Raw genomic sequence first — 21054 nt, forward strand, 5'->3', positions numbered from 1 at the left:
AGAAAATAAAAAAAAGAGTTACTACTGCAAGGGAGATGGCCTGGGAGATAATTTAGGAGTCAAGGGATTGGAGGTGTGGATGGAGAGTAAGGCTCCTTAAGGGAAGATGAAAAGTCAAAAGCTTATAGTTGGATAAGGCGATTTTAGAATTATCATACATGGAGGTAGCAGTACATTTGTTAGTGATGGCAAGATCAAGGGTATTGCCGTCTTTCTGTGTGGCTGAGGTGAAGTGAAGGAGTAGGTCATGAGAAGCAAGTAGGTTGAGGAACTAAGTGTTAAGAAGAGTCAATAGATATGTTGAAGGTCCTTAGTATGAGGGCAGGAATTCAAGAAGAGAAAAAAAATTATGAGCCGTATACTGAACTTATTGAGGAAGGAAAGGAAATGACCTGGAGATCTGTAGGCAATAGTTACCAGGATTTTGATTGTGTGATAGAAATGAATCGCATGAACTTCAAAAGAGGAGAAGTTAGTGAATAATGGAACTAGGGAGAGGGCCTGGAAATAGCAATGGGGTACACAGAGTAATACAACACCCCCTGCCTCCCATGCCTTGGCCAGTGAGCTAAGTGCAATGAGTGCAGTTGCAGCCAGGGAGCCTGTGTGATTGGCAGAAAGCAGATTTCAATGCTATCAGCTGGTAATAGTTGGTAAACAGAAGGGAGTAGAAAACTAAAGGATTTAGGATAAAGGGAAATTTGTTGCCTATAGAACAGGCATTCCAGTATCAGCAGTTAGCAGACGTGAATTATGTGGTGACTATTTTAGCAGAAGTGCACTTGAACTGAATGTGACCAAAAGGTTCAGCTATTCTGATTTCCTACAGCTTAAGATTCCTGATTCTAGGACCTGATTCCAAACACACACACAATATAAGTTTTCTTATAAATGATATGAATTTTTTTTGAGTTGCAAATGATTCCATTCTGCAGATATGATCACAATTACAGGTTGTCTTTTAGATACTCATGCTCTCTTTTTTCTCCTTTTCCTTCCCCCAACTGTGTGTGTGTGTGGGGGGGGGATAGCTGTATATACATACTTTTTGGGGGGAAGGGGAATGAGGGGATGTCTGGATCTGTAATTTCATCAGCATATGAAATTCCCTGGTCAGGAAATTCCAATTGCTAAGACAGACCAGTAATTTTTCTGTAAACTGATAGCCTTGGAGAATTCTGTGGGAACACTGAAAGGCTGTCTTGCTCAGGGTCACACAGTTAATAAGTATCAGACGCAGAGTCTGAACCCAGGACTTCCTGACTCTGAGGGCTGCTTTCTATCCACTGTGCCGTGTTACTTCACTACTACCCTACATATCTTAAAGTAATTTTAATTTTATTTTTTTCTGCATTGTCCTTTGTCATTATTTAGTCTTTGAATATTTTGCGATTTAAAAATATTTTTAATTAATTTATTTTTAGTTGTCAACATTCATTTCCATAAACTTTTGAGTTTTAAATTTTCTCCCTCCCCAAGACGGCATGCAATCTGATATAGGCTCTACATATACATTCCTATTAAACATATTTTCACATTAATCATGTTGTGAAGAAGTATCAGAACCAATAGGAGGAACCACAAGAAAAAAGAAACAAAACAGAAGAAAAAAAATAAAAGAGCAAATAATATGCTTCAATCTGCATTCAGACTCCATAGTTCTTTCTCTAGATATGGATAGCATTTCCATCATGAGATTTTTGGGGGTGTCTTAGGTCCTTGAATTGCTGAGAAGAGCTAAGTGTATCAGTTAGTCATCACACAATGTGGCTGTTACTATGTACAACGTTCTCCTGGTTCTGCTCACTTCACTCAGCATCAGTCCACACAAGTCTTTCCAGATTTTTCTAAAATCCACTTGCTCATTTCTTACAGCACAATAGTATTCCATTACATTCAAATACCACAACTTGTTCAGCCATTCTTCAAATTGATGGGCATCCCCTCAATTTCCAATTCTTTGCCACAACAGAAAGAGCTGCTATAAATATTTTTGTACATGTGGGTCCTTTTCCCATTTTTATGGTCTCTTTGGGATACAGCCCTAGAAGTGCTAATGCTGGGTCTAAGTATTAAAAATATTTTTAAAATATTTAAAAATAAATTTTGCCCCTCCTGGAACAGTAATGGAAAAACCCAAAGAAATGCAATCTTTTAATATTATTCCTATCCCCAACCCCTGAAAGGAAATAAAGTTTGAATTTTAGCATCAATTTTTAACCTTCCATTTATACTGTGTATATCTTGTATGTATAATTGTTTTTGGCATGTTGTCTTCCACATTAGAATGTGAACTCATTGAGGGCAGGGATCATATTTTTGTATACTCAGTCCTTAACACTATACTTGGCACATAATAAATGCTTTTTAAAAAATGCTTATCGACTGACAGAATCAATGAATTTTATTATTCTCATTATACCTTCCTGATTGGACATCTGTTGTTCTCCAAACTCCTAACTTTTCCAAGAAAGTCATAAACTTTCAAACAAGTCTTAATCTTTATTAGTCATGGTCTATTTCCATAAAATTTGATATGGCTATTAACATTTGGAATTTAATATAGCTGAGAAGGAATAAAAACCTTAAAAAGTATTGTTTTATTTCTTTTTTCTTTAGGATTTATTTTCCCCAGTTACATGTAAAAGTGTTGGTTGTTTTTAAGAAAAGTTTTCTTTTTTTTTACAAAAACCTTAAGATTTATCAAAATTGTTCTAGGTAGTAAATGCTTTAGCCAAATTTGTAATTGAAGCTAACAACTAAAGAGGTTTCTGTAAAGTAAGTTCCCAATTTGAAAGTTCATTGAATTAAGGCAATTTAAAAGTTTAGTGGAAAATTGCTTCCTTCTGATTAGATAAAAATAGACTTGAGAGCTTTATATAGTTTTGGTCATATATGTTTTGGCTTTTGTAGAAAAAGAAAAACTATTGTGACATAGAAAAAACAAAGGGGAAGGTATTAATACAGGGCAGTTAAAGAATTCAAGTAAGGCCTTCCTTGTATTTAATAGGTATTTTTAAAAATTCTTGTTGATGCAAAGTGAATTATCTCACAAACTTAGACTGAGTGAAGAGATTACCTTCAGTCATGACAGAGATACCATACTCTGGCCCAAGAGCACACCAACCCAAGCTAGTGATGAGGCAAAGCCTGGGGAAGGGGTAATGGCAATCTCCATCTGAAGATATAGGGAATGGGGTCCAAATTTGAAAGTAACAGGATCATAAGATCATAGCTCTAGAGTTTGAAGGGACCTCAGAGCTCAATTTATTATAACCTCCTCATTTTACCAATGAGGAAACTGGGGCCCAAAGCGGTTAATTCATTTATTCAATGTTATGCAAGTAGTAAGAAACCTCAGCTGTGACTTGAATTTGGGGTCTTTAATTCTAAATCAATCACTTTTTCCACCACTCCATATTACCCCAAGGTAACAAAGGAAAAACAAAAACATGAGTTGGACTGGCACATGAGGGTCACTCAAGATTATGTAGGAAAGGTTAGCTGTAAGAACAGAGATTCAGGAAGCCATGAAAATGAATGGGATTTCCAAGAATATAGGGTGAAAAGTTCCAAGGATAGAGTCTTAGGGCTTTCCACTCACACTTATGGAGGAGAAGGAGGAAGAACAGGGTGAGAAGACATGAGTTTGAATTCTGGTTCAACTGCTTACTACCTATATGGATTTGGGCAGGTCACTTCACTGTTTAAAACAAAACAAAAATCTAGACTAAATGAGCTTGATAGTCCCTTCTACCTCTAAATTTTATAATCCCATGAACCAGGAAGAGTGGGTAGGAAGGTAGGAACAAGTGGTCATTGAAGTAGGAGACCCAGAAGAGGACAGTATTAGGGAACCTAAAGAAAGATATTAGCATCAATAAAGGGAAGGTCAATGGTGCCAAGTGCTACAGAAAAGATATGGAGCATGAGAACAGAAAGTGAACAATAGGTCTGCAAACAAGAATCATTGATAGGGCAGCAGGTGGTGCAGCGGATAGAGTTCTGGCCTTGGAGTTAGGAGGACCTGAGTTCAAATCTGACCTCAGACACATGACACTTACTAGCTGTGTGACCCTGGGCAAGTCATTTAACCCTGACTGCCTCACCAAAAAAAGGCCAATATATATATATATATATCATTGGTGACCTTGGAGACAGGAAGTTCAGTACTTGTGGTAGGGATGGAAGCCAGATTGTAAAGAGTTTGAGGAGAGAGTGGGTTCTAAGGAAGAAGAAGCAATGTGTTTATACTACTTTCTTGAATATCTGGAAATGGAAAAGAGAAGTAGGACAATAGTTTGAGTTGGGAGTCGGTCAAAGGTAAGTATTTTTAGCCTTAGGAAAACTGGAATATGTTTGTAATCAGAGAAGGACCCAAAGGGGAGGAGGACATTAAAGATAAGAGGAAGGAAGGTGGGAAAGAATAGACTCAGCAATGGAAGGATTATCTCAAAATTAAATTTGAGAAATATTAATTAAGTACCTATGATGGGCAAGTTAATTGTTTTAGCTTTGACAAGGAAGAAGATAACCTCATCTTTTAAGAATGGAGGAAAAGAAAAAAGGACAGATTATGACCAATAAAACTGACCAACATTAAATATACTATAACATATTAAATGATATATTAAACATTCATCTTAATGTTACACATTCAAGCTCATATATCAAGAAATGTAAAACAAACAAATCCAAAATTCTGTAACTATATTAAAAATGACAATAATACTGACACATTCAATAGATATATGTAACTCATGACACAAAACTGAAGATTCTAAGTTTATATGAAATTAAGTTCAGTCTCGGAAGTCCTAATATAAGGGAATATAAGACTATAGCTTGCGTACATAATTCCCTTAGAAAAGGTAAAAGGGCTCTCTGTACCTGTGTGAGCAATTGGATGAACAAGACATGACAAGTTTTATTTAACCTGACAGAAAACAAAAATGTACAAAAGACTCACATCAGAACCCCAGAATAATCAAAACAACACTTATTCCCACTCTAGTGGGCCTCCATTTTCCTCAGAGACTGCCCTATTGAGGCCCCCTGAAATGGGAAAAATCTTGTGGTTGCTAGAAAGTTGACCCCTTCCAGCATGGAAGTTGTCCATAATTACAGAACTACACTGTAGCTGAGGCCCCTCTACTGTGGGAAAGATCTAAAGCTTGTCAGAGAGTCTATCCAATTCCCTTGAACCTGCCCAGCCCACATAACTCAAAAGTGAGTTTTCTCTCCCACACTGTGACTATCCCACTGCTCTTCTATTATGGATCTCTGTAAGTTCCAGAATTCCTCTCCTTAGCTCAGAAACTCCTCTTCTTCTTTCTAGGAGGCTGGGCTCAGGAATTGGCTATCCAATTTCTCTACTCCAAAAGCCATATGGTTTCCTAGAGGAGATTAGTAAATGTGCAGCCTTGACCTCCAGGGAATAAGGTCCAAGTTTGTCTCCCCCCTCCTGAATTTGCACCATTTCTCTTCCAAGGACTTATAACTCCCCATTTTAAAAGACCAGATCTAGGATTCAACCCAGGTACTCTGAAATTGGCCTGAAGCCATCAGTCATCCAAAATGTGGTCTCAATGGGCCAACTTGTACTCAGGCCAAGGAAAATATACAAGCCATCAAGAAAATTGCATGGCAGCTAGGTGGCACAGTAGATAGAGCTCTGGGCTTGAAGTCAGGAAGACTCATCTTCCTGAGTTCAGATGCTTCCAAGCTGTGGTACCTTGGGCAAGTCACTTAATCCTGTTTGCCTCAGTTTCTTCATCTTGTAAAATGCACTGAAGAAGGAAATGGCAAACCACACCAGTAACTTTACCAAGAAAGCCCCAAATGGAGGATAAAAGAGTCTGACACAACTGAAATGACTGAACAACAACAATTAAGGAGACATTATTAATATCGGAAAAAATCTCAAGGATGGGCTCAATGGAAATGTTAATCCCTTATAAAGAAACATTTTCTTATCAATTAAAAATGAAAGCCTTTTCTTCTAACTTTGCTTACCTGGTTAATAATCCACTTGAACACATGCTCTATACATATTTGTATTTATATATTTTGTTTCCATTTGTATGTAAGGGGGTATATCAATATACCACTATGCTCATATAGAAACTTTGATTTGAAATCAGAAGAGTCTTGGGATGAATCCCATTTCTAATATAGGAACTCATGGACAAGTAATCTTATATCTCCAAGTTTCAGTTTCTTTCCCTATAAAATGGTCACAATGTTGCCTGTGGTATCTACCTCACGGGTTTGTTATGAGAATCAAAGACAAAGTGCTTTCCATATATCATCTCATTTTATTCTCACAATTCTAAACTATAAATTCAGCCTTCATTATGATAAAGAAGTGGCATGGTGTAGCAGATAGAGAGCTGTCTCTGGAACCAAGAAGACCTATTTCAAGTGCTGCTTCTACCACATATTGGTTATGTGACCCTGAGCAGGTCATCTAATTCCGTACTCTTGACAACTCTCTAATACTATGAACAGTTACTGAGGTGTCACTCTAGAGAGTTTGGTGGACAGACTTTTCTCATCTGAAAGTTCCCTAAACCAATAGAATCACAAATCCATTCCCTATCCCTATGATGATGATGATGATGATGATAATTTCTATCTACACGAATACTGGTGTACTCAAAACAACTCCCCTTTCTTCCATTTCTTATTTCTAAACTGGAAGTTGAACTACTGACTGCTTTTTATAAGGCCACATTTGGTATCATTTTACCAAATTGTTTACCACATTGTTCCTAATTTGAAAAACAAAACAGAACTATAAAAGCTATTACAGGGAGATAGTGGAAAACACCCGGAAAACTCACACCTACATTTGTTCCCATGGCAACCAAAAGAAAGAAATAAACTAATATCAAAAGGGAGAAGAAATAGTGCTTCAGAACAATCCCTACATTTTAATACACTATCACTTGAAACGCAAGTATATTCAGTGCGGTTCTAAAAGGCCACTTAACTATAAGGAGATGGCCTTCTCTGCTTCCAGCTTCTTCCCACCATTTCATCCCAATCAATGTAATACAAGCACACTCCTCTTTAGGTATGTTGTACCGCTCAACAGTTGACTGTAAAAACTGAAAGAGATTCTATTCCAACATACTTTCTTCGCTGGTCTCCTGGCCTGGCCTACCTATAGGAGAAGGGCAAAAAGGCCATTCCATCAGCTCCCCACACTTGTTCCCTTATCCTAAGTTCTTGAGAGGACTCCTCCCAGAGGCTAGACCCCATAAGTGGGGTTGAATATTGATAACCTACCTGAACTTACTCCTCAATGATTAACAAACTCCCACCTGGTCATACCTTCCTCATCTCAGTGATTCTGAACCCCTGATTATCAATTAAATGTAATTAGGTCCCCCTGCTTCCTATTCCCTTGTTACTAGTGTCCCACTTTAAAACTAGCCACCCCTTATACTATGCTTTTTGGAATGTGTGATCTATAGGTGACAAAGTTATTTTTGTCTTAAATCTTTTCCTTTCCCATTTCTTCAGATTTTTTATTCTGAACTTGAAATGCTGGTGACCCCCTTGGTGTTCTCTATACTGAAATCCCCTACTTTCCTGCTTCCTTTTGTGTGGTCTCCCCCCCATTAAATCGCTAAGCTCGTTGAGGGTAGGGACTGTTTTTCTTATTTGTATTCTCAGAGCTTAGCACAGTGTATGGCCCATAGTTAGCACTTAATAAATGTTTATTGAATTGAATTGAATTTTCTTTATTTAAAAAAAATTATTTTTCCATTTTTAGATGCCTACCTATCACTCTTCAAAGGATAGATGAGTCATCCCAAATTAGCTAAAGACTAATCCTCCTTTATATAAGGAGAAAATGTCACTTATTCTGCAAAGTTTTATCCAGACAAGTATAATAAAAATGCTGTCTTTTCAACAGATCAAATACAATAAGAAAAACAGTCATCATTAATAGTAAAAAGAAATCTGGGAAACTATCAGTGAAAGAAAAGGTAGTGAAGAGATAGAGGAAATAAGGAAGAAAAGAAAAAGGCTCATCTCTTCTCCAAAACCCATGTATACTTAGTACACATGGGCATATCAGTATAAGGAAATCTCTGTATGAAGTCATAGATCCATTACCAGTTAAGAAGATTGAATGAGGCAATACTTATATGATACATGAGTGTCATTTTCTTAGAAAATCAAAATTATTTGAATCCTGATTTCAATGAATAATTACTCAAACTTAAGGTCTCTTTATGTTTTATCTTGAAAATAACTAGGCAACTTCAGTTAGTGTATAAACAAAACCTTTTTAAAATCCACAATATTAAATCATCCGAAAAGAATTATTACCTAAATTTCCAAAGAATCCAAATTTTTAAAACTTTCCGCAAAAAGCGTTCAAGTCATGAGTCTTTTCCCTAAGTAGAATTCCAACTAAAAATGTCTCAATCTCTGTCTCTGATACACGATAGCTGAGAGAGTTCACATTTTGCTATGATGAGGTAATTTTTTTCACCAAACAACAACTAAGATGAAAACATCTATCTTGGTTTAAAAGTGGATGGTTTGGCTTTGTAAATAAATGAACAGAAGAGAGGCAGTGTAGTGTTTTGGGTGGAGAGCCAACCTTTCATTCAGCAAAGTCAGAATTCAAGACATGACTAAAAAATGACTGATCAAAAACAAAAAAATATCCAAGAGGCAGAATGGAAGAAGTTGAGCTTATTATGAATGCAAAGACTTTACACAGTTACATCCTATCCACTGTAGGCAGTGAGGCCCAGATTTAGGAGCAAAGGGAAAAAATCAAGAATAAAGGATAGAACTGGTTTTTATTTAGTAGCATTTTGTTATTTTGATGGATACAAGATCTCATCAATGTGAGATATCATAAAAGGAATCGGCAAGTTTTGCTGTTGTTCAGTCTAGTCATTTCTTTGCATAACCTGAGTCCCTCCCACCCCCCAAAATGGAAATATGTGTCAAATTTAAAGGTGCTTCCACAAGATAAATTTCCAAAATGGCTGAACTACCATCTAAGGAAAAAAACCTCATAAAATAACATTGATTACTTAAATATTTAAAGCTCCCACTCATGCATTCTTCACCAGCCCATGTTACTGTGTATAGTCAGTACAAGATACCTCCCAGGAGTATGTTTCAGAGTCCAGCTGAGGTGGTCCCTATTTCAAGCAGTTCAAACAATAAGAATAGAGGCAGAGAGATGGCAATAGGAATAGATTAGCATCAAAGTAGTATGAGCAAAACTAAACATTGGATCAAAATAAAATCTTAAATGCTTAAGTTTACCAAAATCTACACAAAATAAATAGAGAAAAAAAAACCAATCCTATCAAGAATAACCTTAAATATTAATAAGCAGTAATCACACTTAATTTGTTCACTCAATATGAGTGAATGAAATAAGCCAGCAATAAAGTGACAGAATGATTAAGAAAACAAAACTCAACAATATGCTGCATACAAAAAAAAAATGCAAAAATAAAGACAAAAAATGAAAATGAGTAAATGGAACAAAATATACTCTCAGGTGATTCCAGAAAAGCATGAGTTGTAATTGTTCTGTCAAACAAAGGAAAAAATAAAAATTCACATGTCCAAGAGAGATAAATACGGTAGGCAGGTAGGTAGACAGACAGACCATTTATTAAGCACCTACTATGTTCTATCATTGCAGTAAGTGCTGGGGATAAAAATACATAAAAAAAAATAACCAAGATGGTCTCTACCCTCAAGGAGCTTACATTCTAATAAGAGAAGGCAAAAAAAAACATAATGGGAAGATGGAAAATAGCGGGGAGGGTTAAAGAAAAGGGTACCCATATAGGGACAAGGCTGCTGAGGACATAAAGCAATGTGGAAAATGAAATGAGCAGGGAATGCAGACAGCATGGGAAACAATATCAATACTATATGCACCAAATGCATATCGACAAAATTCATAAAGGGGAAGTTTAATTGTATTCATTTTAATACTTTTATATGCTCTCATAAGTATATGTTATCTCTACCATTAGAATATAAGTTCCTTGAGAGCAGAGACTATTTTACTTTTGCTGTTATATCCCCAGTGCCTTAGAAGTAGTAGGTATTTAATAAATGCTTCTTGATTTGAACGAGAGACTTTAATGCTCCTTTTTCAAAGGTAAATAAATCAAACAGAAATAGAGACAAAAAGTAAACTATAGAAGTAAATAGACTACTGAGGAAAAAGTTAAATTTGAAAAACAATAGGTAATCTGAATGGATACATTAAGGAATATAAATATTTCTTGACACCACACACACACATACACACACACACACACACACACACACACAGAATGTACGAGGGCACAGAGAAATTATACATAAAACTTTAAAAGACAGAAATCCTTTACAAACCTTAATGTCAAAAAGTGATTAATAGAGGAAAAATAATCAAATGACACAGACCTAAATACATATTTAATAATGACATCCTAAATAATGAGTAGATTTAAGAACAAAACTTAGAAATAATTAACAACTATGTGAAAGAATGATAATGAGATATCTCAGAATTTTTGGGATATAGCCAAGCAGTTCTCAGAAGAAAATTAATATCTCTGAAAACACATTAACAAAACAGAGAAAGAGACTGCCTAAATTAATTTACAGAATTGACTGTGTCAAACTACCAAAGAATTAACATGCTTAATTTTAAATTGCTGATATACACAAAAAAAATCAAAGTGAACTGAAGCGATATAAACAGAACCAAGATAATAACATGTACAATGACTATCACAATGTAAATGGAAAAACCTATCACCACAAAACAAAAATTAATGTTGAGAAATTATAAAAAAGAAGCTTGGTCTCAAAGATGAGGTATGAAAAGATATTTTCTCCCTTCCTCCTTGATAGAGTAGATGGGAGTGGGGGAAGAAGTGTGTAACACTGAATCAGAATTTTTGATATTTTGATGTTTCGATATGATTTTTTTTCCTCCTCTTTTCTCTTTAAAGGATAGCTGTCGAGGAGAAGGAGGGGGTGATGCAAAGAGAAATTAAGCAATATAAAGACAATAAATTTTTAAAATCTTTTTTTTTTAGTTTTTATTTTTCCCTGAAACAAAGGCCCACACTTTTAGCCATACTGATGAGACCACAGATTCATTTAAGAATCAAAGGTCAAGCTAAATGAATGTTCCAAGATAGAGCAAATGCCTACACCATTAGATAAATCAACAACATCAATCAGCACATACACAAAAGAGAGTTAGCACAGCTCTCAGAAGGCCAGAATACTCAACTTAAAATCACAAAGAAGCCAAGGCACAGGGGAATATCTGGTTTAATAGGCCATCTTAGCCTATATTTACCAAGTGGCACATTATTATATGCTAAACACAATATTTTGAAAACAAACATTGTTGCATTCAATATCAGGAGGTAAAGAATATGGTGGTAAGGAGAAGAAGGTCTAATCATGTTAGGGGACAGAAAAGTATTATAAGTTTTGAAGAATATGAAGATTGTCACTTACGAGGCTTAGCATTGGCGACCACAATAATGCTTTCAGTGGAATGCGCTGGAGGGTATCTGCTATTTTCTCCTTGGCCTTGACCACTGCTGTATTCTATGACTTCTACATGTCCAAGAGGAACACTCCATTTTAATAAATATCTTTGGCTGGTTGATAAAGCCCCACTGCTTTCATGTGAAGTACTGAAAGAATGAGAATGGTTTTATGAGATATTATTAATTATATGTTTTATGGCATTTCCTGACACAGAGGACATGCAAATAAGGGATGTTTAAGCTGTTAAATTATAGGGGTTCTGTCTTTCTTTGGAACAGGCTCCATTTGGTTCTGTATTTGGGCTCCAAGAACATTAGAGGGTGGAGGAATCTTTCCAGCTCTGAGTCAGAAAACAGAAGGAATAATAGTGAAATTATACATTTCTTCAGAAAGCATTACAGTACTCAACTTAATGTTTAATTATCTATTAAAAGGGATGAGCTGGCCCAGTGCTGACCATCATATTGAAGAATTTCAAAGAGAATTATAGGATAATAAATTCCATTTGGTCAGAAAATTCTTACATGTATCTTAGTGATAGTTTAAAACAAAAAATCAACTCCATCACTCTTTTATGATCATAAGATTACAAGATTATGTAGATTTTGAATGGAAAGAAATCTAAGTGACCAATAAGTGCACTGTCCAAATTATACTGATGAGGAAACTGAGTCCAAGAAAGGTTAAGTAACCTGTCTGAAATCACCCAGGTTAAAAAAAAAATAGCAGAACTGATATTCAAGCCATGTTCTCTGGCTCTGAATCGAATGCTCTTTTTCTATAATAATGTTGTTGATATATATATTGAGATATATATATATATATATATATATATATATACACATATATATTGATATATATATACACATATATATTCAATAGCTGTTATTAATATATATATTACTTGCTAGTGTTAATATTAATAATGTTTCTAATACATATTTAATAGCTATTAAAGCTTAAAACAGCACTAAGACTTTTGGGACATTTTATATTACAGTGTGAGATTTACAAAGTGCACCACTACCCTTTTATAGAGGAGGAAACTGAGGCTCAGAGAGGTTTTTAAGTGACTTGCCCAAGATCCTAGAGTCAGTATATGTCTTCTTTGCTGGCTCATCACCCATATCAATCAGTCAGCCCAAAAGGATTTATTAAATGCTTACTATATGTCAAATACTAGGCTAAGGTTAGATCTACAAAGAAAGTAAATAATAAACAAACAAAAATCCCTGCCCTCAAGGAGTTTTCATGCTAATGCGGGAGATGGCATGTAAATTGCCAATAAATCATTTCACTCTCCATCTGCAGTTGTAGTTGGTTTCAACTCTAAGGAACATGATGCTCCTCCCAGGATAAGCTGAGCACTTTTAATACTCAGCATCTTTCCATCTCCCTCAGCCTTCCTTTGTAGAGGGCAGGAACTGGATTTGCAGCTCACTCCACTTTTCATCTGCTCTACTCAGTTCCAACTGCAATTAACAAGATCACCCTTCCCCATGTACCTCCTGGTTCTCTCACACACCCCCTTTTGGCTCCTTTTGTATGTGGTCTTCCCCAATTAGATGGTAAGCTCCTTGAGGACAGAGGTTGCCTTTCTTTTTCTTATTTACATCTTCAGAGTGTCTAGCACATGGTGGATACTTAATAAATTTTTGTTGAATTGACTTGATTTGAATTAGTTCCTACAGATATATACAGAGTAGAAGGAAACTAATCTGAAAGGGAAGGCATTAGCAACTGGAGGTGAGGAAGAGACCAGAAAAGGCTGAAAGAAGCTAAGAAGCAGAGGTGATTGAGCACAGTATTCTAGGCATGAGGGGATGGATAGTCAGTGCAAAGGCAAGAACAGAGGGTATTACATTCCAGGAACTGAAAGTAGCCCAGATTAGTTGGCAAATAAAGTTGAGAGTGAAGCAGAAGATGACAGGAAATGAAGAGGCAAATTCTGAAGAGATTTACATGTCAGAAGATACTAGATGTTGATACTATTTGGTACTAGTGGTAATAAGAACGACTGGAGCTCACTGAGTAGGAGGCTGGGATGACATGGTCAAACCTGCACTTGACTTGTCCAGGGTCACACTACTAATAAGTCTCTGAGACCTATTTTAAACTCAGGTCCTCCTGACTCCAGGGTTAGTGCTCTATCCACTGTGCCACCTAGCTGCCCCCAAATCCACACCTGAGAAAATTCACCTTGGCAGTTAAGTGAAGGATGGTTTGGAGGCAATGGGGGAGTATCTCAAGTATCATCTTCAGTATGACATCTTTCTTGATTCTCCCAGCCACTAAGACCTTCCCTACCAAACTACCTTATATTTAACTACTTTGTATATATTTGTATATATTTGTCTTATATTTATGTTGTACATAATTAGAAGGATCAAAGAATGATAGAGAACATTTATTAAGTACTTATTATATATCAGGCTATGTGCTGAATGGAATACAAATGCAAGAAAAAAATAGTTCCTGTTTTCAAGGAATTTACACTCTTCATTTTTATATGTACTTGTCATCTCTCCCATTAGGATGTGAGCTTCTTGCAAGCAGCAATAACACCTATAATAGAGTCAAGAGTGCCTGAAATGCAGAAAACAATTAATATTTGTTGACTGATTAGCAGAGCCAAGATTTGAATTGTGGCCTCTCCTGAATCCAAGTTCAGGTCTCTTTCCACTATGACTTCATTACACATCAAGCATTTATTAAGTACCTACTATGTGCCAAGCACTATGCTAAGCCCCAGGGAAACTGGTTGGTTACTGTCCTTCATTCTTAAAGAGGACTAAAATGATATCACTATATTGGAGTCAAGGTACGGGGCATCTGACTGTGGCTAATCAGACCGATATGAGTTCAGAAGGCTCTACCATAGGTTGGGCACAAATAGTTTATATGAACATTTGGAGTGGAGACGTCTCTAAAGTTTTGCATCTCATGTTTCTTGTGAGCTGCTGAGACAAACACATAGAAAGAGTCCTATCCCACATGGATTTTACATTTAATGGGGAAGATTATATACAAAAGGAGGCTTGAAAGCTAAGGGTGGGAAGAGATAGGATGTGGCACTATCCCTTATACTTATATAGTTTCATAAAGCATTTTCATTTACATGATCTCTTTTGATTCTCAAAGCAAACCTGCTGTGAAAGCAGGCATGACTATTTCTGTTTTACAGATGAGGAAACTGTCGTAGTTGTTGTTCATCTTTCATTTTCAAAGAGGACCATGACATCACAGGGTGATGCCTTGATTTTCGAGTGAACTGGACTTAAGTGAGGCAGAGTTACACAAAGCTGTCAGCCTCACTCTCTCTTTCTGAGTCACTGAAGTACAGTGGCAGGACAAAAGTCAAGATGACTGGCAATGGCCCCATATGCAGTGGATGATCTTAGCATCTTCAATATCTGACTAAGCTCTAAGTACTTCACAGGGCCTGCTCCAACCACCTTCATGGCCACTGGAACAAACTGTTCTCAAAACCCATTCTGCCAGAGAAGTCTAAAAGTTCTGGAAGTCTAAAAGTATAGACATTCTCCTAACTCACCAACAGGTTTGAGGCCTGCTGCTTACCCTCAACCTGGATTAGCCCATCTTCTGAGACAGTTTACCAGGGCGTGGCATGAGCGGCCCTGAAAAGGACTCAGTGAGCCCTCACACCACAGATGTTATTCCTCCCTGAATACACCATACATTATACATAAACTGAGGACCAGAGAATATAAGTGATATTTACTAGGTGATATTTACTTGCAAGCAGTAAATCCAAAGACCAAGCTCTATGTCTTTTGATTTGTAGTTATTTTAATATAAGCTCCTTGAGGGCAGGAGCTCTTTCATTTTCTTCTTTGTATCACTAGCAACTAGCACAATGCCATGGTAGGCATTTTAGAAATGCTTAATGGATGACTGATAGTCCAATGTGCATGATGCACGTACATGTCTCACATCATGTCCTGGGACCTACTTGCATCCAAATTTATGTTTTTGAAAAAAGATCTATTTTCAAGTGACTATTAAAGAAATTCTCTATTTATCTGTATAATGCCGGGCTTTAATTTTTCACTCTCACTCATTAGATCGGCAAGATTGACTTTTGTTTTTCTAATTTACCAAGAAGTATGAGATAGTGTATAGAGATGACCTCAGAGGCAGGAAGAACTGGGTTCTAGTCCAATGTCTGACACATAGTACTATTATGATCCTTAGCTAGTCAATTAATTAACTGCTCCAAGTTCCAGGATAACTTTGTAAAAAGCCCTAAGTTGCAGACCATTTGCTGACTCAAATTAGTGGAGGAAGTTTTCTCACAGAGAATTTCTCACACTAATAAAATTTCAAAAAAAAAAAGTCATAGGATTGTAGAATGATAGCTTGTTAGAACTGAAAGAGACCTTAGAGACCATCCATTCCAATCATCTTATTTAAAATCGAAAGCTATGGAGGCTCAGGAGGTCCAGGTGATTTGTCTAGAATCACCCAAGTGGTAGAACAGACTAGAATCCTCTAAGTCTTTCTCTCAGTCTCCAATGCTCTTTCCACTACTCCACAATTTCTCCATTGCTCCCTGTATGGATGTTTTCTCCTACCCCTTATTCTAGAGGTAGGATCCGAAATGGAAAAATCCAATTTTGCGCTTTAATATGAAGCTTTCAAAGTAGATTTATTTAAAAAAGAAATTGTCAGGATTATGGTGCTTTCTATAGAAAATGTGGTATTTTTGCTTTCACATATTATTAGCAAAAGTCAACACATAAAAGTTCATTTTGTGAAGATACAAAATGCATCGTCAGCATCAATGAGAACTGTTGAACTGACTTTCCTAAAAAATTGATCATAAGCATATCTGTGGTCAGAGTGAGGCCATGCAACAACAATGTGTACCCTGGAGCTTTTTTTCTTTTCTTTTTTTTTTTTTCTGAAATTAGTCTGACCATAAAACATGAATGATTAGAAAAGCAGTGTTTGGCTCCAAATGTTATTTTAAATAACAATGGTCTGAATACTCCATCCAACAAATACCATGCATGGTTCTGGGAAAGAACCCCCAGGAACATTTGCATTCCAGGATTGATTGTGTATTTTTCTTCTTTTATTTTCTTATTCTTTCAACTCCTTCAAACACTTATTCTATTATTATTCTTATCATCAATTATCATCATCAACAACTCACCTGTCTAAGTATCCTAAGGTTTATAAGGTCTCTTCCCCATAATACTGTACTGAAAGTGTTCTCTCAAAAGTTAACAAATAATCCCTTAACTCCTAAATCCAATGGCCTTTTCTCAATCCTTACCCTTGACTTTTCTAAGGCTTTTTGATACTATTGATCGCTCATTCATCCTGCACAGTCTCTCTCCACAGCTCCCTTTCCCCTCAACTTTTCTTCTTGGCATCCCAGACTCTGCTCTCTTGGCTTTCTTCCTACCTGCTTGACAACTCCACAGTCTACTTTTATCTCTCAACCTCTAATCTTGGGTGTCTCAAGATTCCATCCTAGACCCACTTCTATTGCTAACCTCTCCCTTAGTGACTTCATTCACTCTCATGGAGTAAATTACTCAAATGGACATCTTAAGTCCATTGGCCTATAGTTTGCAGAGTCTATTCTCCTTTCCTTTTTTTTTTTTAAATCAGGCCAAGATTTTACCTTTCTCTCTCAGGTAGTTTATAGTCTAGTTGGGGAGATAATGTATAAATATATGAAAAATTAGATAATATAGGAACTAAAAAACCAGTGTAATACATGAAAACACACAAGACAACATTAATTGTCAAATGAGAGGAAAGACAATGTATACTCTAGAAATATATAAAAAGAAGTGTGGGCCATGAAGGGAGTATTTTTGGAAGACTTAATGAAGAGGGATTTCCTTTCCATTGAAACTATCTTTTAAGTAATTCAGGAATTATTGAGAAACCAACATAAATCAAATTCTGAACTCAGCTATGGAAAAACTGAAAAACAAAACAAAACAAACAAAAAACCTCAGTAGCCTATGAGGCAATCTTGCCAACAGCTAATTTTGTACCTTCATTTAATTCATGACTTTCCCTGGCCCTCATGTTTATATTAATGTAAAATGGAGTTGAGCTAGATGATTGCTAAGCCAACTTTTAGATCTAAATTCTCATGGTTCTATGGGACATGGGGGAAGTGCAGATTGGGGGGCATGGTTTTAAAGACATAATGATACACCTTACATAGAGGAAAGAAAAAATTGGCATAAATACCACTAACAGGCCCCATGGTATGATATGGCACTGAATGTACAATCAGGAGCATCTGTATCCAAATACTGTCTCAGAAAATTATTATCCATGACCCTAGAAAAATCATTCAATTTCTCTCTGCCTTATCTATAAGAGGAAGACTTAAGTGTCTCCAAGTTCCTCCAAGATCTAAATCTATGATCTATGATTATCCCATTACTTTTACCCACAAAAATAAAACATTTTGAGGAATAAAATCACTGTCAGGAAAGAAAGCCTAGCATAGAAGAATCAATAGAAGAAAAGGGAGATAGAATCCTTGAAAATGAGAAAAGGTCAAGGGAGTAGGAAGAAACATTATAAAATAATATTAACACTGAAAACAAGGGGTTTGTTGATGTATTCAGTAATTATAGTGTACTACATGCTTTAGTCTAAAACTTCAGTGTTTGCAGAGGGGAGTTTTTAAAAAAGAACATTAGTGACCATCTTTGTTTCATGTTTTATTGTATAATGCCAAGAAAAACCTGATGATGTCAGGGAGTCATAATGTTGGGTCTAGGAGTTTCCATCCCACAGTGCTAGGAAAGGTAGGAAAGTATTCTATAGAAAATCAAGATATTATAGCAGTGACTCAAGGGAACATGAGAATTAATGGAAGGGAAACATGTTTTCTGTTGGCCCCAAAAGGAAAAACCAAATAAAAGATAGCTAAGCTGGAGAAGTCAGCATCTGTCAAATTTAAACAGATATAAGTGTGATTTAACTGCATTATTACCAGTAGTCTTTTAAAGGTACATTGCTCTTCTTTGTAGGAAGTTGGTCTGGTTGATCTACAGGTAGTACTCCCTCCATTTGGAGAGGCAGCCTCATGTAGTAAAACAGTAAAACACACATGTAGAATCAGAGGATCTGGGATCAAATCCTGTTTTTGCAACTCATTACCTCTGTGACCTTAGCTGCTTCATCTATAAAAAAGGATTTTGTCTCTAAAGGCCCTTTGAGCACTAAAATGCAATTAATCTTCATAGTGTTAAAATCTGACATATTTTACAATGTAGGGAAAATATTAGCAAGAATTTCTTGATAGAATTTTACAACTTCGAATCACATTTTCCTAAGAAAACACTTAAAAAAAAGATTATTCATCTGAAAACTGTTTTTTTTAAAGCAGCTCTAATTTAGGATTGACAGAAGCAAAGTAGTATAGTAGAAGAAAAAGTACCAGATGTAGAGTCAGAGGACATCATGTCAAATCTCAGCTCTGCCACTTATTATCTGACTTGGGCAAATCTCAATCTCTATGAATCTCAGTTTCTTCATCTGTAAAATGAAAGTTGAACTAGATGACCTCCAATGTCCCTTTCCAGCTCTAAAATCTTAAATAAACTCCTTTCTCCACAGGACTTAGCCTGACAGGTTCAGGTGTATCCCAACATATGAAAGTAACAGTCATATTCTCTCTACATGAAGAGGTCTTCAGAATTCCAAATAAAATTATGCATATAATTTTATTATATGCATCATATAGCATAAATGTGCTCATAGATCAATGTGTTGTCAAGAATAAATGTAAAGGAACTGTTAACAATAAATGGCAAAAAATATATAATACATAGAAAATAAAAATCAATAAATGTGGTGGTGGTTACCTGTGCTCCCTGCCCTTACCTAGAGGGTGAGCCCTGCATTCCAAGTAAGCCTATGTCTAATGGGGGCATCTGAGCCAGGATCAGCATTAGGAACTCAATGGGGACTCAAATTATCTCTCACTTCCCTCTTCCTGCCTTGTCCTATCCTGGCCACTGGCCATTGTCCACTGTCTGGGATACAATGGCCATGTTTTTCCCCAACCCTAGATCATTTTTCTGCCCTTCCACTCCCCATGTTCAGATTTTGGGGCATCTTGAAAACAATATTCATGTTTTTTTCTTCCACTTCTCTTTACCTCACACTCCCAACCTTGTATTGAGATAGGGATCGAGTTTGGAAGTAAAAGTTGGGCAGTAAACGGAACTTTTTTCTCAGATGAATGAAACTTTCCGTGACAACTCTGGATCTTCAGATGAAGATGATCCCTCCTTCCTCAAATATTTGAAGTAATTATCTTCAAGCGTCCCTTTGCCAAAACCTCTTTTTTGTACTTATCGCTCCACTTTGTGTCACAGTTATTTGTCTATTGGTCCTTGCCTGCATTGGTTATGAAGCTCTTTGAGAACAGGGGCTGTGTTCTATCCCTAGTACCAAGAACAGTGCCTTGCTCATAGCAAGTACTTAACATAAATTTGACAAACTAAAATGAATGTCTCTGTAGATTAATAGTTGAGAAGTTTATATAAAATTAGTAAATGAAAATACAGCAAGAACAAGACTATAAGAATGAAATAAGAGAAGAAAGTACTTGACAATTATCCAGCAAAATTAGGATAATAAAGTTAAAATAGAATATAATAGTTATAGTGACACTTATTCTACCAGATTCAATTTTGTCATAACACGTTGGGTTTATGTAGCTATTTCTCAACCCCTTGAAATCACCCAACTATCCCAGCTATAGTAAAATAAATACCAAATTTACTATAACATACATAAAACAAAAGACATTTTCATGAAAAACTTTAAAAAATGAAAAGATCTGACCCATTTTCTTGTTTATCTACCCTCAACATAAAATATTAACATATCCAATATAATTATACAAGAGTAACATATGTATAGTTTATTGAGTGGAGCAAGCAGCTAGAGTGACAGAAGTTGGGCAATGACCAAGAAGAACAACTGCAATGGGATTTACAAGGGTTATAAAAAGAAAAAAATCCAATTTCTCAACTCTGAAATTGTCCATGGGCACATTTCAAAAATAGGTAATCACATAGTGGGTGTTAAATGTTAAAAGACCCTAAAAGCATTAATGCACCTTCCAAACTACCTACTTTTTTACTAAAAATAATTTAGACTGAATCCACAAAAGAGTAATCTATGTTATAATAATGTTTAATCATTCAACCATTATTTTAAGTACCTACAGTATTTAGGATTATGGTTGGTACTAGAGATGTTAGAACATTTAGGTGAGATGTGGTACCTGTCTTTAAATATCTTATAATCTGGTTTCATGGGTATAATTGTAAATCATAACAGTTCATGTCAAGTACAAATTAGGGTTATAGATTTAGTGACATAAGGGAACTTAAAGATAATTTAGTTTAACCCCATGGTTGGGGAAATTGAGAGTCAAAGAGGTAAAAAGATTTACCCAAAATCATATCAGTA

The 21054-nt window shown here is 36.0% G+C and overlaps 1 protein-coding gene across 4 annotated transcripts in view; it reads right to left on the bottom strand.

Annotated features, from left to right (window-relative positions):
* Positions 1-21054, bottom strand: part of ARHGEF10 (Rho guanine nucleotide exchange factor 10) — a 213484-nt gene that overhangs the window by 76065 nt on the left and 116365 nt on the right. For all 4 annotated transcript variants that reach the window (XM_078149742.1, XM_020973007.2, XM_020973005.2 and 1 more), the window contains one exon: positions 11527-11708. In XM_078149742.1, coding sequence (XP_078005868.1) covers positions 11527-11708 — 182 coding nt within the window. The remainder of the gene's footprint in view (positions 1-11526; positions 11709-21054) is intronic.

The sequence above is a fragment of the Phascolarctos cinereus genome, unplaced genomic scaffold (genome assembly GCF_003287225.1).
Source record: "Phascolarctos cinereus isolate Bilbo 61053 unplaced genomic scaffold, phaCin_HiC Scaffold_2;HRSCAF=192, whole genome shotgun sequence".
Lineage (NCBI taxonomy): Eukaryota > Metazoa > Chordata > Mammalia > Diprotodontia > Phascolarctidae > Phascolarctos > Phascolarctos cinereus.